A 14,810-nucleotide genomic window follows, 5' to 3' on the forward strand; every position below is an offset into this window, starting at 1 on the left:
AGATTGTAAGTAAAAGCCCACAGTTGGCCAGACCGGATTCCAACAATAAGACAACCGTCGGATAATCGATGGAGACGTTGGGGCTAAGTGGGAAATATGGAAATAATAAGATATCTACTAAGAGATGGGGGAAAATATTTGAAAAATAAGAATAGAAATACAACCACGAAGAACAGTAGTAGAGGAGAGCAGGTGGGCGCTTGGAGGATTTCCTATTTTAGATATGCAACTGCGGAGGCAAATTTGGCGATAATGACTTTGAGCAGTGTTTTGTTTTCGCGGGCGTCGGAAGGAATCAAAGTATGGATGTGAATATGAAGAAAAAGAAGAAGAAAAGAGAGACACACTGAGTGAAAATACTCTAGGAGAGCTTTATCTGACCTGAAAAGACAAAAAAGCGTCCATCACATTCATACTCCGTAGTAGGCGTGTTATTCAGAGGGTGCAGGGACTATTGGACGCCATACTGGAGCAGCCAGTCTATTTCTGTCATGCACATACGTATGTCTGCCTGTCTACGGAGTACTGTCGATCCGATCGTCAAGTCCAACTTATTCACCACTAGACTCTAACCTTCTGTCAGAATAATATCAAAACCAGACAACCTGATACAATCTCGGATAGAATCATCACATTGTCTATAGATTGTTGCAACCTAAACTCCGTTTATAGACAAGACATGACAGCTTGTAGGTACCTCAAATACTTCCAGTCCAGTCCCATTATCCAGGTACGTATCCGTACTGTGTACAGACTACCTTACCAGGTACTATAAAAAGATCAGGGCAAGACACGAGGCGGTGGGGAAGGCCTCTAGTACTACGTCTTAATCCATACTAGTCACAAAACAGTATCCAAGTGTTGTACGGTAATGTAACATTTGATGCATCGGGAGTCTGGACTTACTCCGTACATGAACCATGGTTTCCCAGTCAGGTTGTAGAAACAGTTCCAGTTTGACACTGCTAGACAGAGAACAATGTTTCGAGCTGTTCACCCTCAGAGATATCTCAGTCATGGGAGTTGTCCAGCCTGGAGGCTTCGTGTTTCCACTACTACTTGTCTCTTACAAAGGTTTCAACTCTTCCAGAGTATCGACTGATAAAACGTAACCCGATCGTGAAGAAGAAACTTCATACCTCTTTAGTGCTCAAGAAATTAGAATGCACTGGTTCATACAGCACTTCAGTGTACCAATACTTGCAGAGTGACTTTAAATGCTTGGAGGTCTGAAATTGCTGCAAGAGACTTTATTTTTGGCCTTGATGGCATATCCCTCCCCTCCTTCTCATCACGAGGATCATCAGAGTATTCGATGGTATGCTTAATATAAGAGTCAGCGTAATACGCAGCTGCAGTAGCTTTCCAGCTCGAGTCCTCAATAACCTACTCTGTACAGAGTAGTCCATTCGGACCATTCAAAATGATTCAAGGCAACATTGAGTCAGTGTATTTTGATGCCAGAGTGGACATCTCCACCTCCAGCCACTTAGTTTTCTGTGCCACAATCCCAGCCTCCACTTCGGTCCAATCATATTCTCCAGCGGAATTCGTTGTTGGAATAACTTCATCTTCGCCGCTCAACAGGCCATTCTTGAGTCAGACAGCGTGGGTTCTCGCGTTGACCCGTTTCCATCAACACAGACTCTGTTGATGTGTTTCCTTAATATGTCAGCTAATTAATCGGGTATCTTACCACCGACTTTCCTTTGCAGCCTCGATAATGCCCACCGTTAGATAGTCCAGCAACGGGACCAATGCCGCACAATAGCATTAACTCAGCATCAGGTGGACGGGGCACAGTCACGTATCGAACGAAGACGGATCCTCAAGACTCCAAATTTGACCAACCTAGATGGCTGCGCCTCGTAGGGATGACGGTCGAATCATCATTCATTTTGTTAGTGCCCGTCGTAACTATGCGCAAAGAAGCGCGGAGAATGGCCAGTAAGGTTATGGTAATGATCGCTAATCACCCCTGAAAAATACAGGATTATGATTGCTTCTATGCCTCAGTGTTCGAGGCGGAACAGCCAGTGCTCAAGTCTCTGCCTCTGGCGGTTCAACAAAAGCAGATCGTGGTAACTTGTAACTACGAAGCTCGACGGCGAGGGCTGCGCAAACTGCAGCTGATCAAGGAAGCGAAGCAGATCTGTCCGGACGTAGTCATTGTTTTGGGTGAAGACCTCACCAGATTCCGCAATGCTTCCAAGGAGCTCTATCTCTTTCTCCGGGACTTTGTCTGGGGAAAGCGAGTTGAGAAATTGGGGTTCGATGAGGTGAGTGTATACCCTGCCTGTGCTTTCGGGATTTGGCCCCATGCTAATGATCAAGCATAGGTTTTTCTCGATGTGTCCGACATGGTTACCTACAATGTCGAGATGCTGAATCGTAATGACCTCAAAAACTCATTCTTTCACCTTGACCGTCGAGATCCCACAGTGGGTTTTACGTACGATGCGACAGACTTTCAAGGACACACCTATCCAGCTGTCCCCGACGTTGTAACAGACGCGGGCTCGGAGTGGCTTCGCATTAGACTGTTGGTTGCGTCGCATTTGGCAGCTTATCTTCGAAACCAGCTCGAGTACCAGAAGGGCTACACTGCCACTGTGGGCATTTCCACATCAAAGCTTCTCGCAAAGCTAGTCGGAAACACACATAAGCCCACCAGTCAGACAACTCTTCTGCCGCCTTATACTGTGGCGGAGCATGGGGCGAAAAGCAACGTGCTACACTTCCTTGATGCTCATGAGATCAGAAAAATCCCTGGAATAGGCTTGAAAATTGCGCATAGGATCAAATCATTCCTTACTACGGCTGTAGCTGGGGCCGGAACAGAGGTAGTACGGACTAGCGATACAAGACCCCACTCAGACGACCACACCGTCACGGTTGGAGACGTCCGTCTCTTCCCTGGCATGGGCCCTCTCTTATTAAAAAAAATTCTAGGTGGCCCAGGATCTCCCAGGGGCATTGGGGCGCGAATATGGGGGCTGATACACGGGGTGGATAACACTGAGGTTCTACAAGCTCGAGATCTACCGACGCAAATCAGCATTGAAGACTCATACGGTCGCTTAGACACTTTCAAAGAAGTCAGGAAAGAGCTGGTTGCTCTGACAGTCAGCTTGATCCGGCGCATGCGGGTTGACCTGACTGAGATGGACCCTGATGTCCATTCCCCAGCCGGCGAGCCCGCTGCAGCTGATGCTCTTAATGCAAAACGACAGCTCCGATGGGTGGCTCACCCAAGGACTCTTCGTCTCTCGACGTGTCCTCGCCCAGCTCCAGGCTCCGATCAGCCAGAGCGCCATGGTCTCAACCGGATATCACGTTCCGCACCTCTTCCATCCTACGTCTTCAACCTCGATGAGAACGTGGATGCTTTGGCAGAGCGACTTGTGCAAGACTTGGCGATGTCAATGTTCCGGAAGCTTCACCCTGAAAACACGGGTTGGAACCTCCGTGTTCTAAATATTGCCGTGACTAATATGATAGAGAGTGCTGGTGACCAGAAGAACAGCAGCGGTCGAGATATTGGGAAGATGTTCCGTAAACAGGAAGCGACGCAGCACGATGATCCTACGCCAGAGCTGGAGAAGATTACCTTCAGCGGCATCGCTCAAGGAGACATGGATTCGAAGACGGTTGATCCCGCCGGAGCCAACGGTACCTGGGAGGAGAGCGACGAAGATGGCGACACGCCGTGTGTCGCCTGTACAATTTGCGGGACGTTGATACCACATTTTGCCATGCTTGCTCATGAGACGTACCACACTGCACCGGATGATTGAGAACTTGGGTTCGAGGATAGAGGGCTGTGGTTATGTCAGTGAGCTACCACATTTCTAAAGTTCGAATGAGTAACGAAGCTTTTTATGATCACAATAGTAGCCTTGATGCCTATCCATTTTCTATTGTGTTCTGTTATGTAAACGGTGAGCATTGATCATCACCTCTGATAACCCGTCACCGCTATGTGATCGGTCCAGCGTGAACCATACAGATATGCTTCGCATTAGAAGTGCTCACTAGAATCTTCCGTTCTAACTCAATCTGGTAAGATAGGCATACGTATATCCGAATTAAACTGGCCCACAGGACATCAGCCACAGGCGCCGATTGATCTTGGCAGTGATCATTTGCTCCTTGTTATGGTGGAGGGTTGTCTTGGACGACGGAATGCACAACGGCCATTCGCCATCTTAATGCTCCATCAATGAGACTAACGATGTATTCCTGATTATTCTTACAGGAATGTATTGAGATGACGATTAATAAGCCTCTTAATTATCCTCGATGATTACTGTTGATGGCAATGGCATAAATCCTCTCTCAGCAGTCTCTTACAAGACCCTGAAGACCCTTTGTGAGAGTCGAGCGCATCAGATATCTTCGCTCCACCTTTACCGCGCTCCTCCGCAACCTCTCCTCCTGACCGTCAACCATCTCGTCCCATCCTCCTCCTGTGTATATGATCGGACCCCAATTCGTTTCTGCATAATTCAGTCATTCGCTTCTTCCGGCTTTCTTTCATCATCTTTGGTACCGCCAAGCCGCTGCGCCCCAGTAAAACGGATCTGCCTGGCGCCCAGCAACCGGCATCCCTATTAGTCTGATCCTAGTGGAGGCTTCTTGTCAGCCACTGTTCTTCAAAGGGTGAATTAAGTGTCTCGGAGTGTGAGCATCAATCAGTCGTCTTCCGTCGATACTGAATCGGTCGCTTTCTCTCTTTTCATAGACGACGAAAGATTCTTGCAGGGTGCATATCGCCGGGTTGATGTTCTCGACTGATCCGACCAAGTCCTAAGACATTGTTTCATCTTACTTCCTCGGCCATTCTTTTATCTTGTTGCCTGATGCCAGTATTCATTCGGTCCCCTTAAGAGATTGAAAGAATAGGGAGAAGGTTACGTTCCACAGCCTGCTTGATTCGAGTCTAGGGGTTCCGTCCACTTGTCGACGGAGATGAGGTTTCTCAAATGTGCTCTGCCATTTGTTGCGAGTGCACTTTCACTCCTATCTGTTCAGGTTGCAGGTTGGTCCCCATTACTTCTTCGACGAGTCTTCACCGGAGATGGCTAACTTATCATCCAATTCCGTACAGCCCGATCGCAAGAACCTAGTGCCATCCAACATGTCTCGATACTTGAACATGCGGTAATCAACACACCCTCTCACGAGGTCGACCACCTTACAGATTTCGACGTCACATTCGAACTTCCGGATAAACACCAAACCATAAAATTAGAACTAGAACCCAACCATGATATCCTGGCCGATGATGCATACGTGCAGTACCTTGACGCGGAAGGAAACGTTCATCGTGAGGAACCGATCCAACGACATGAACACAAGGTTTTCAAAGGGCGTTCCCTGTTGAGGAGAGACAATGGTCTGTGGAGGCCTGTGGGATGGGCACGGATATACGTCCAACGGGACGGTTCCAAACCCCTGTTCGAAGGTGTTTTCAGTATCGACAATGACAACCATCACGTTGAACTCAAGTCGACTTACTTGCAGAAGAAGCGCGTCGAAGATGCCAGTATTCCCGACCGAAAGGACGAATATATGGTCGTCTACCGCGACTCAGATATGATTCGACAGGTCCGCAATGAGTTGAAGCGTTCTCTGTTCAGCTCGTCGTCCTGCCAGGCCGACAAGCTCGGCTTCAACAGTGACCCGCAGCATCCGATCTTCCGCTCTGAGTTTCAAGACATGGACTTGGGCATGAGCAGCTATGGTTCCATGTCGCTGAACTCATTGTTTGGCCTCAGCAAACGACAGTCGGATATTGGCGGTGTTTCAGGAAATGCGGGTGGTGTTAATCTGGCCCAAACCATAGGTAGCACATCCGGGTGTCCCAAGACCAAACAAGTGGCCTTGGTTGGCATTGCGGCAGATTGTTCCTTCAGGGCTTCGTTCGACAACGACGACGCTGCCAAGCAATGGATCATTAACGTGGTCAACAGTGCCTCGGACGTCTACGAAAAGTCGTTCAATATTTCCATCGGCCTGCGAAATCTCACCATGACCGACAAGACATGTCCTGGGACTGCACCGGCTTCAACGCAATGGAACATGCCATGTGATCAAAGCAACATCACTCAGCGACTCAACCTGTTCTCCCAGTGGCGTGGACAACAGAGCGATGGCAATGCCTATTGGACCCTCATGAGCAATTGCCCTACCGGCAGCGAGGTGGGTTTGGCATGGCTTGGACAACTCTGCAATGCAGAAGTTACCGGTGATGGCAGCAACTCGGTATCCGGGGCCAATGTTGTCGTCCGCGTCTCGGGTGGTGGATGGCAGGTCTTTGCCCATGAGTCGGGTCACACCTTCGGAGCGGTGCATGACTGCGACAGTATGACCTGCGCGCAGAACTTGGAGGCGTCCTCTCAATGCTGTCCGTACAACAGGGGGACCTGCGATGCCAATGGAAAGTACATCATGAACCCGAGTACAGGAGCGGATATCACCGCGTTCTCACCCTGCACAATTGGAAACATCTGCTCTGCGTTAGGTCGCAACAGTGTCAAGTCCAGCTGTCTGTCTGATAATCGCAATGTTGTTACCTACAGCGGCAGCCAATGCGGCAACGGTATTGTTGAAGCCGGCGAAGACTGTGACTGCGGCGGCGAGTCGTCGTGCGGCAACAATCCCTGCTGCGACGCCAAAACCTGCAAGTTCAAGAATGGAGCCGTGTGCGATGATGCCAACGACAGCTGCTGCTCGCAGTGTCAGTTCTCTGCCGCCGGAACCGTCTGCCGAGCTAGTCTCGGGGAATGTGATCTGCAAGAGACCTGTACGGGCAATTCAAGCACCTGTCCTGCGGATTCGTTCAAGAAGGACGGAGAACAATGTGGCAATATCTCTGGCCTGACCTGCGCCAGTGGCCAATGCACCAGCCGTGACTATCAATGCCGGACCGTCATGGGAAGTTTGATCCACGACAATAACACGTACGCATGCCCGCAATTTGATTCGTCATGCGAATTGATCTGTACATCACCCTCCCTGGGTTCATGCTTCAGTATAAACCAGAACTTCCTCGATGGAACCCCCTGCGGTAGCGGGGGTTACTGCCACAACGGGCGGTGCGACGGCTCCAACTTTGGATCCTGGATCGAGAAACATAAAAATATCGTCATTGGTGTTGCATGCGGTGTGGGTGGCTTACTTGTCCTCTCCATTCTCTGGTGTCTGATCAACCGCTGTCGCCGGCCACGAACAGTCGTCAAACGGCCACCGATGCGGCCCTGGCCGGGCCCTATGCCACCACCGCCACCTCAAATGGGACAGTGGGCCGGGCCTAATAGAGGGTACCAAGGGCTCCGGGCTGAGCCGCCACCCCCGTACCCCGGACCGTACCAGTCAGCAACACGATATGCCTGATCCTTTCCTTCTTACCGTCACGGTCCACACGGGATTGATTCCCGCAGCACTTGCATAACACTATCATTTATATCCGGTTGTATATGTTTTGGAGTTAGAGAGTCTTTACTTTATGGTCTGGGTTAAGGCACTTGGAATCCTAGGCTCTGGTGTTTTTTTTTTTTTTGTGGGCGTATCAGATGTCAGACCTGTTTTCACATCCGATTTCATAGTTATCTTTGGTGGGTATTACTTGCATATATCTGCACTTTTTCAAGAGAATTATTAACCGCGTTGCGGGCAGATGCGGTTGGCCCCAAATCTGTATGGATGTCATGAGCAGCTTCCCAAAACATGCAAATATGCCACCTTGATCCATGGTGGCTTCATCTACAGTTGAAATAAGTCACTACCAATGAAATAGATTGCAGGATGAGACGGAAGATAAGCCCTCCCATCTCTCACTCCTTCTCCGTACTAAACAATTGGCTATGGGCGCACCGGGTAGCGAAGGGCAGGGGATGAGAGAAATGCACAAAAGGTCATCGAGCTTTGAGCAGACGTCAATGCTGTCAGTGAATGTGGCGGATGTATTGGATCAAGCCGTGATTCGGGCTGATTGACCCGAGAAATCATTTGCGTCGTTCAATGCGTTGGAACCGGCGGCCAGCCCCTAATATCGAAGCTTGTTTAACAAAGCGGCCCCTTTGCACTTGGCAGCGAGGGACGAGTACATCTGACATGAAGCTACTTCTGGCCCGCGGCCGCCCTTGAGGCGCGCAATCGCTGCGGGATATGGGGCATTGCATACAGTGGCCCGACTAGTCGAGTGTGGCGTTGGTGTAAACCTCTTGTCTAATAATTCCGGAGAGACCTCGTTGGATCCGGTTAAATTCAAGAATTGACACGCCCATCGATTGTCTCCTTGAAGAACCGGGCTGTATCTGGTAACGAGAGCACGGATGACAGGAAAATGTTTCATTACTCAAAAAGAACCAGGCACGCATGACAGAAGAAGCATATACAAGCAGATAGCAACACAATCATCACTGCCAGCAGATACTCACAAACGCATCCCTCGTAACACCACCGACACCTTCCAAATCAAACTCCTCGATCATCGCCCGTAGCTCCTCCTCCTCCAACCCCGTCTCCCCCAATTCCCTCGCAACCCGCCGCAAATCCTCAAGATCAATGTACCCCTTCCCGCCCTCGTCAAACAGCTCAAACGCCCGGAGGATCTCGTCCCGCGGATCCCGCTCCAGAATCTTAACGGCCGTCACGGCCTGAAAGGCCGACAGCGGCATGAGGAGGTTGGAAGGATGCTGGGGGTTGGTGGCCGGCGTCGTCTTCGACTGCGCCTGATGCTGCGCTGCCTGAGACGCCGATTGCTGTTGTACTTGGGGCCGGGGGACGCCGTAGGTCGTGAGGAGGGAAATGAGTTCTTGTTTCGAAAGCGTGAAGCCGAGGGCGCGGAACGCGACGCGGAGTTCATGATAATCTAGATGTCGGTCTCGGTCGAGATCGAAGAGCGTAAACTACACAGCCATATCACATTAGCTAAATCCAAGAAAAAAACATTCCCATACCCATATTGCCTTGGTTCGTCCGGAACACCGTCGCGGTAAACAGGCACAGGCACAGGCACAGGCACAGGCCTGAACGAAGTATCAAATCGCTTACAGCTTCGTTAATCTCCTCCCTCTGCTCCTCCGTCAGCCGATTCAACGGATTCGAGTCCTGCGAGGGCCCGTGTGTCTGCGAATGCACGGGAGGCTGAGGCGGGGCCTGCTGTGTTGATTTCGCGCCCTCTGCGCCAAATTCGCCGGGCCCTGTCGCTCCCAGGCCGCGATGCCGAGAGAAGGACGACGCGCTGAAGGGGATCGCATTTGCGTTCACGGATCGATCGGGTAATTTGCCGCCTCCGTATGAGCGCGAGCCGAACGGCTGGTGGGCTGATGAGGCCATGATGGGTAAACGGTCCCCGAAAGCGTGTCGCCAGGACACGGGTCGGTAGAGACGTATTCTTGTGCTGGTAGAGACGAGAGTTGACTAGGAAGATATTGGATAGCAATTTTCGAGGCTATGGGAATCGGACAATGCTGTGGTGTTCTAATTGTGGGGATTTGTTTCGTCTTTGTCTGCGGAGAAACGCGCTGGAAGCAGTCGCAGCGGACAGACGCGAAGCGGTGGACAAAGCTTCTTGTTGTTCCTTGGGCGATCATACAACAGAATGTCAGCTATCAAGATAGTCATTGCACCTCAGTTGGAAATTATTCTAATTTATATTACTACTAGCAACAGAGAATCGCAATCACTTAGATTCAATGGTATAGGGTTTAAAACTTTCTTTGTCCTCTGGTATCGTGTAGCAAGGTTATATCACATGTAGCAAGATCCATCCAGGTCTTTGTTTCAGGTAGCCAACTTCGTTGCAAAAAAATTGTAGAACTCATAACACAATAGCCAACTGGCTTTCCCGCAAGAAATCCATAGAGCAGAGCCAAAATACATTTGTTCGAGATTTCGGTGTCGATATTCCTGCTGGGTTGTCCTGTGTTGGCGAATTCTGGCAGCAAAATGGTGATACTGGAGCGAAAACTTGAGCAGATGGCAGCTAATAGCTTCCAACCATGCTGGATTGAGCAGAATTAACTAAGCTCGTCCCACCCCAGGAGTCGGTTGGCGAAGACATAGACCAGTCGCCCATTAGCGTGTTTCTTCCAAATGCCTCAAAGTCGGTGGGGCCTTCGTCGAAGGGATAAATCTGGGATAACTCTGCTTCCAAATTCTCCCAGTCGTCCGCACCGTCCATCATCTGCGAGAGATCTTGAGGCTGGCTTTCGAGTAAAGGTGCGGCACGAGTTGGATGCTCGAAACTCTCGTTAAGAAGAAACTCAGCATCGTATGAGACATCCGAGGACTGATAGGTTTGTCTGTGAATGGCTGTGGATGGCAGATTGTGATCAAAAGGGCCTGAACAGATCGCGAGGTTGAAGTATTGACGGCAGGAGACTGGCGGGATATGTTGCTCAAAGGTCACCTTCTTCTCGGCCTCCAGTTTTCCTTTCTCCAGCTTCGACCCGAATACGTGCGGGATCTTCGCCTTCACACAATAGATGTTGGAGAGTACCATGTTTGAGCGAATTTTAACCTTAGCAAATATGCCAGCCATTGGCTGTGGCAGTTCGAAGCTGGAAAGGGCTTCCAGGACTCGGTGGTAGAGACCGACAGCGACCCAAACTGGGTTGACGCAGCTTGCACCGCTGCAGTCATTCTTCAAGCCAGCAGGCTCACCGTCGTAGTCTGATTTTTGTTTGATTAAGCTGTAGGCTTCGGAACCCAACTCGTCTGACAATTCGCAGAGACCTCGTAGGCAGAGAGCCAGCATGCAGAACATCACGATCCTTGTTTGTTCTACATTAGTCGCTCGCACGTATACCTGCGTCTTGGAAAGGCATAGAATCGCCGAGAGCAGCTTGTGCATGGTCACAGCAGTCTGCACAAGAGAGCTGCCAGGGAATTGCGTCTCAAATTTATCCATCTCTCCAGATTGAACGCACTTCAGGAGCTTAAGAATTAGCTGTTGGCTCAAACCGCTGGAAGTGTTCATATTTGTAGCACCGAGGCCAGCCGCATGCATAACCCAGTAATCTATCACTTCGCCGTTGCATTGGCAGAAGCTGACAACAGCCTGGGAAGACGCACATTGAGATATCTTTTGTAGAGAAGAAAAGATATCTTCAGGTTTCGTCGTTTGGAACGAAGTACTGTCTTGGTTCATGTCCTGACAGGGAAGCAAGGACAGCTCTGCAGGTCTTCTGATGCAAATGGATTTGCTGTCTTGGCAACGAGGACAAGGAAGTTGCGCTTCGCAGGTTTTCTTCATGCGGTAACACCAGAGGCAAACGCCTCCCATTTCCTTGAGCTTCTTATTTTTCTCTCTTCTCTCGTCTGATTCCTCTTTGGTCTGGACTCGCGATTCGCGATGACGAGGTGGCCTTATTCCGTCCTCCATCACAAATGTAAACCCGGAGACATTGCCAGGAGATCGATCCTGCTGGAGTGACCCGGCTGGAGGAGGACAGTGGACCCCCGTGAGGTTCATGGAGCCTTGAGATGTGACTAGTTCAGTTATATATATACAAATAACGTGCGCAAGAGTCACTTACACTCGGAAGGAATCCGATCGGCCGATGATGCGAAGTCGTATACATAATGCTTAACTGGTGACACTGTGCGAATTCCAAGGGTATCGTACGGCCAGGCGGATAACTGATGTTCCAAATTCATATTCGATGCCGATGGATTTGGCGTATGAATCGGTGTACCATAAGGGACTGACACTGGAGCGATGACGGGCCCGGGAGAAGGAAAACAGTTGAAGCCTTGGGAGAAGTCCACTGGATGGGCATTGGTGAGGTTTACCATGCCGTTTGTGAAAGTGTGGTGGTTTACCATGAGTTCAGTGGTAGGGCCGCGCGCGAACGGAGAGCCCATTTCAGCAGCAGGAGAATGCTGTACAAGATTATGATGTACATGCTGTAGTGACTGTACTTGTTGTAAATTGAAGCTGTGAGATGATGGGGTATCGTATGTCGCTTGGTGCTGGATCATAACTTCGTGTGACGATGACGCAAGACTCTCCATAGTGGACTGGGGTGAGTTAGTAAATACTGACTGAAAAGATTCAGATATCTGAGCAGCGAGAAGTCGAAATGAAACATCCTCAAGCCTGGAACAGGGATAGCTTACACCTCCATTTGGAAGTTCTATGCTCTGATGTCGAGGGTCAACAGGTGTTTGAAACGATTCAAACTGCGAGGGAACGAAGGGAAGATCCGAGGTTGGAATATATGACATAGCATCGGATTCTATTACTTTACGTGCGTAGTAAAGACGATCGAAGTCGAAAAGATAGTGTATAGGTAGATTCAAGGCGGTCTCAAAGAGGATCGATAAGTAACGAAGGACGTAAGAAGTGAGATGGTGGATGATGAGTTCAGGAGACACTGTCTGAAGAGGTCGAGGTGTGTTGTCGTCGAAGTATGACGAGAAGGTAGGAGTCACAGTAGACCCAAAGTTAGGGCAAGGCCAGCATGACGACAACAAACCTTCCACCAAGCAACCACCATCCTTCAGCAGTCTGCAAGCAAGACCGACAGCAAGCAAGACGGACAAGGCTGAGTGCTCAGTACATGAGCAGAACAGCGACTGTTCTCTGGTTGAACATCAAAGCCAAATAAGACCAATTCCTGGCAGTGTCTGCGCTGAAGTTGACTGGACACAACTGGGCTTGCAGCCTAAGGCAGAAAGCACTTCTCGACCAGAAAACCGTAGATCTTCTGACCTTCCCGTCGTTGATTACTTACCGATAGCATCATCAGTTCTTCATGGGAAGAATGGGAAGAATGGCGATGTTTAAACCAACTCAATATCCGTTGGGGAGAGTAGTTGACCCTGCCAGGAATTGAAGTCGGAAATTCGCCCATTAGCTGTCCCTAGGTTGCGATTGAAGAGGAACTGCTCCTGGATTAAATTCGCTGCTTGATTCATAATGGAAGCGATGTAATCACTTCAAGGCTCCAGGTGCTGTTCATCCTGAGCTATAAGATCAGGGTCAATCTTAGTGCCCAGATCTCGGTCTTCAAGAAATTTCCGGCCAAGTAGTTTCTCTGGAAGGTAATCTTGCACTACCTGACCATCGAGGTAATTCGGGTTGTACTTGTACTCTTTTCCATACCCCAACTCCTTCATGAGTCGAGTGGGGGCGTTCCTCAGATGGATTGGTACTGGCAAGCCCGCAACCCCCGGCTCCCCCAACGCTGCAAAAGTATTGTTCAAGCCGCGATACACTCGAGTACTCTTTTTAGAGAGCGCCATGGCTACTGTAGCGTGTGCGAGGTTGATGCGTGCTTCTGGAAGCCCGATCTTTTCGACAGCCGAGTGAGTAGCAATGGCAAGTGGCAGCATACTGTTGTCTGCCAAGCCGATATCTTCTGAAGCCACAACAACTAGACGACGCGCGATATACAAAGGGTCTTCGCCAGACTGCAGCATGCGTGCGAGGTAGTATAGAGCAGCATCTGGGTCACTGCCCCTGATCGATTTGTGGAAGGCCGAGATTGTGTCATAATGTTGATCCCCTGCGCGGTCGTACACCAAAGTCTTGGTAAGCGATCGCTTCAATTCTTCTTTGGTCATTCTGGGACGTTTCGACAAGTCCATAGCCAGCTCCAAAAGGTTGAGAGATGTTCGAGCGTCTCCATCAGAAAAGCGAGCAAGGTATTCAATCAACTCATCATCTACGATTGAGGACGGTGAATAGTTGGGACCCTCAACTCTCAAAGCTCGGTCAAGGATAGATCTGACGTCCTCATCGCTCAGTTTTGACAAGGTGAAGGTCCTGCATCTGGAAAGGAGAGCATTCTGGACTTTGAAAGACGGATTCTCGGTCGTGGCGCCAATGAGTGTGATTTGCCCACTTTCTACAGGGCCTAAGAACACATCCTGCTGTGACTTCGAGAAGCGATGAATCTCATCGCAGAACACTATCGTCTTCCTCCCAGTCAGACCGAGCTCGCTTCTGGCTTCAGCGAATATCTTTTTGCATTCCGCGACCCCGGTGCTGGTACTGTTGATTTCCACAAATCTGCTTCCTACCATCGACGCGATGACCCTTGCAATGGTTGTTTTACCCGTTCCCGCATGCCCCCAGAGTATCATACTCGGGACACGGTCCTGTTCAATTAGTCCGCGGAGTACGCCATTTGGCCCGACAAGCTCCTGGCCACAGACTTCATCGAGGGTCCGGGGCCGCATGCGCTCGGCCAGCGGTGCTGCTTTCTGAAGTGCGTTCACCTTCGGCTTTTTCGGATGAGGCTCTCTTTGCATTTCATCTTGATCCGGCTTGTTCCCATTCAAGGCAGACTCCTTCTCATGTGTAATCGTTCGTTTCCCATTGGCGGGTCGTAGCGGAGAGGGTGCGGACGGGGAATCATTTTGCAGTATGCTTTGGGAGGCGGCCTTTCGGACAGAGGTCGGCTGAAAGAAGCTGGGTACCGGAGTCTTCTGAGAAGACCCTGGCTCCCCCGTGCTCGATGTCGGCTCCTCAATGAAGTTCTCACAATTGGAGTCGATATGGTCGTTGATCTTTAGGGACGGAACGGGATTCCCGCAAATGGGACAGGAAACCATGATGACTGGCCCATAAGCGATGACTACTTTTGAACTGGTGATCAATCAGACAAATTTCATGGAAGTACCATGAAGAGTGAATGAAAATCACTGTATCCTGGCTTCAAATAATCATTGAGCTTTTGACGCGTGAACGCGTCTGGACACCTACGCCGGACTGTGTTTAGTAATCCGGGCTTCTTGAAATGACGCACATTTACAGCCTTAGTCCCTGACAATGTTGCTTCTTTGAGGAT

General features: G+C 50.0%; 5 protein-coding genes across 5 annotated transcripts, besides 2 other annotated features; 2 read left to right on the plus strand and 3 right to left on the minus strand.

The window, feature by feature from the left end:
• Nucleotides 1–1,919: 1,919 nt before the first annotated feature.
• NFIA_105060 (putative DNA polymerase iota) lies at nucleotides 1,920–3,797 on the plus strand (the record flags this gene model as incomplete). Its single annotated transcript, XM_001266914.1, has 3 exons — nucleotides 1,920–1,947; nucleotides 2,017–2,279; nucleotides 2,340–3,797. The coding sequence occupies 3 exons, from the start codon at nucleotides 1,920–1,922 to the stop codon at nucleotides 3,795–3,797; spliced, it is 1,749 nt and encodes a 582-aa protein (XP_001266915.1).
• A 1,174-nt stretch (nucleotides 3,798–4,971) lies between these two features.
• On the plus strand, nucleotides 4,972–7,398 carry admB (ADAM family of metalloprotease ADM-B; the record flags this gene model as incomplete). The annotated part of the gene is made up of 3 exons (XM_001266915.1): nucleotides 4,972–5,041; nucleotides 5,111–6,965; nucleotides 7,038–7,398. The coding sequence occupies 3 exons, from the start codon at nucleotides 4,972–4,974 to the stop codon at nucleotides 7,396–7,398; spliced, it is 2,286 nt and encodes a 761-aa protein (XP_001266916.1).
• A 1,025-nt stretch (nucleotides 7,399–8,423) lies between these two features.
• cdc31 (putative cell division control protein Cdc31) lies at nucleotides 8,424–9,345 on the minus strand (the record flags this gene model as incomplete). The annotated part of the gene is made up of 2 exons (XM_001266916.1): nucleotides 8,424–8,915; nucleotides 9,061–9,345. 2 exons carry the CDS (start codon nucleotides 9,343–9,345, stop codon nucleotides 8,424–8,426), a joined length of 777 nt encoding a protein of 258 aa, XP_001266917.1.
• Nucleotides 9,006–9,034: a microsatellite.
• Nucleotides 9,346–9,994: 649 nt separating the features above from the next.
• Nucleotides 9,995–11,877, minus strand: NFIA_105090 (uncharacterized protein; the record flags this gene model as incomplete). The annotated part of the gene is made up of 2 exons (XM_001266917.1): nucleotides 9,995–11,490; nucleotides 11,550–11,877. 2 exons carry the CDS (start codon nucleotides 11,875–11,877, stop codon nucleotides 9,995–9,997), a joined length of 1,824 nt encoding a protein of 607 aa, XP_001266918.1.
• A 648-nt stretch (nucleotides 11,878–12,525) lies between these two features.
• Nucleotides 12,526–12,556: a microsatellite.
• A 398-nt stretch (nucleotides 12,557–12,954) lies between these two features.
• NFIA_105100 (ssDNA-dependent ATPase MGS1) lies at nucleotides 12,955–14,574 on the minus strand (the record flags this gene model as incomplete). Its single annotated transcript, XM_001266918.1, has 1 exon — nucleotides 12,955–14,574. One exon carries the CDS (start codon nucleotides 14,572–14,574, stop codon nucleotides 12,955–12,957), a length of 1,620 nt encoding a protein of 539 aa, XP_001266919.1.
• Between the last annotated feature and the right edge of the window lie 236 nt (nucleotides 14,575–14,810).

The sequence above is a fragment of the Aspergillus fischeri genome, genomic scaffold (assembly GCF_000149645.3).
Source record: "Aspergillus fischeri NRRL 181 1099437636245 genomic scaffold, whole genome shotgun sequence".
Classification (NCBI taxonomy): domain Eukaryota; kingdom Fungi; phylum Ascomycota; class Eurotiomycetes; order Eurotiales; family Aspergillaceae; genus Aspergillus; species Aspergillus fischeri.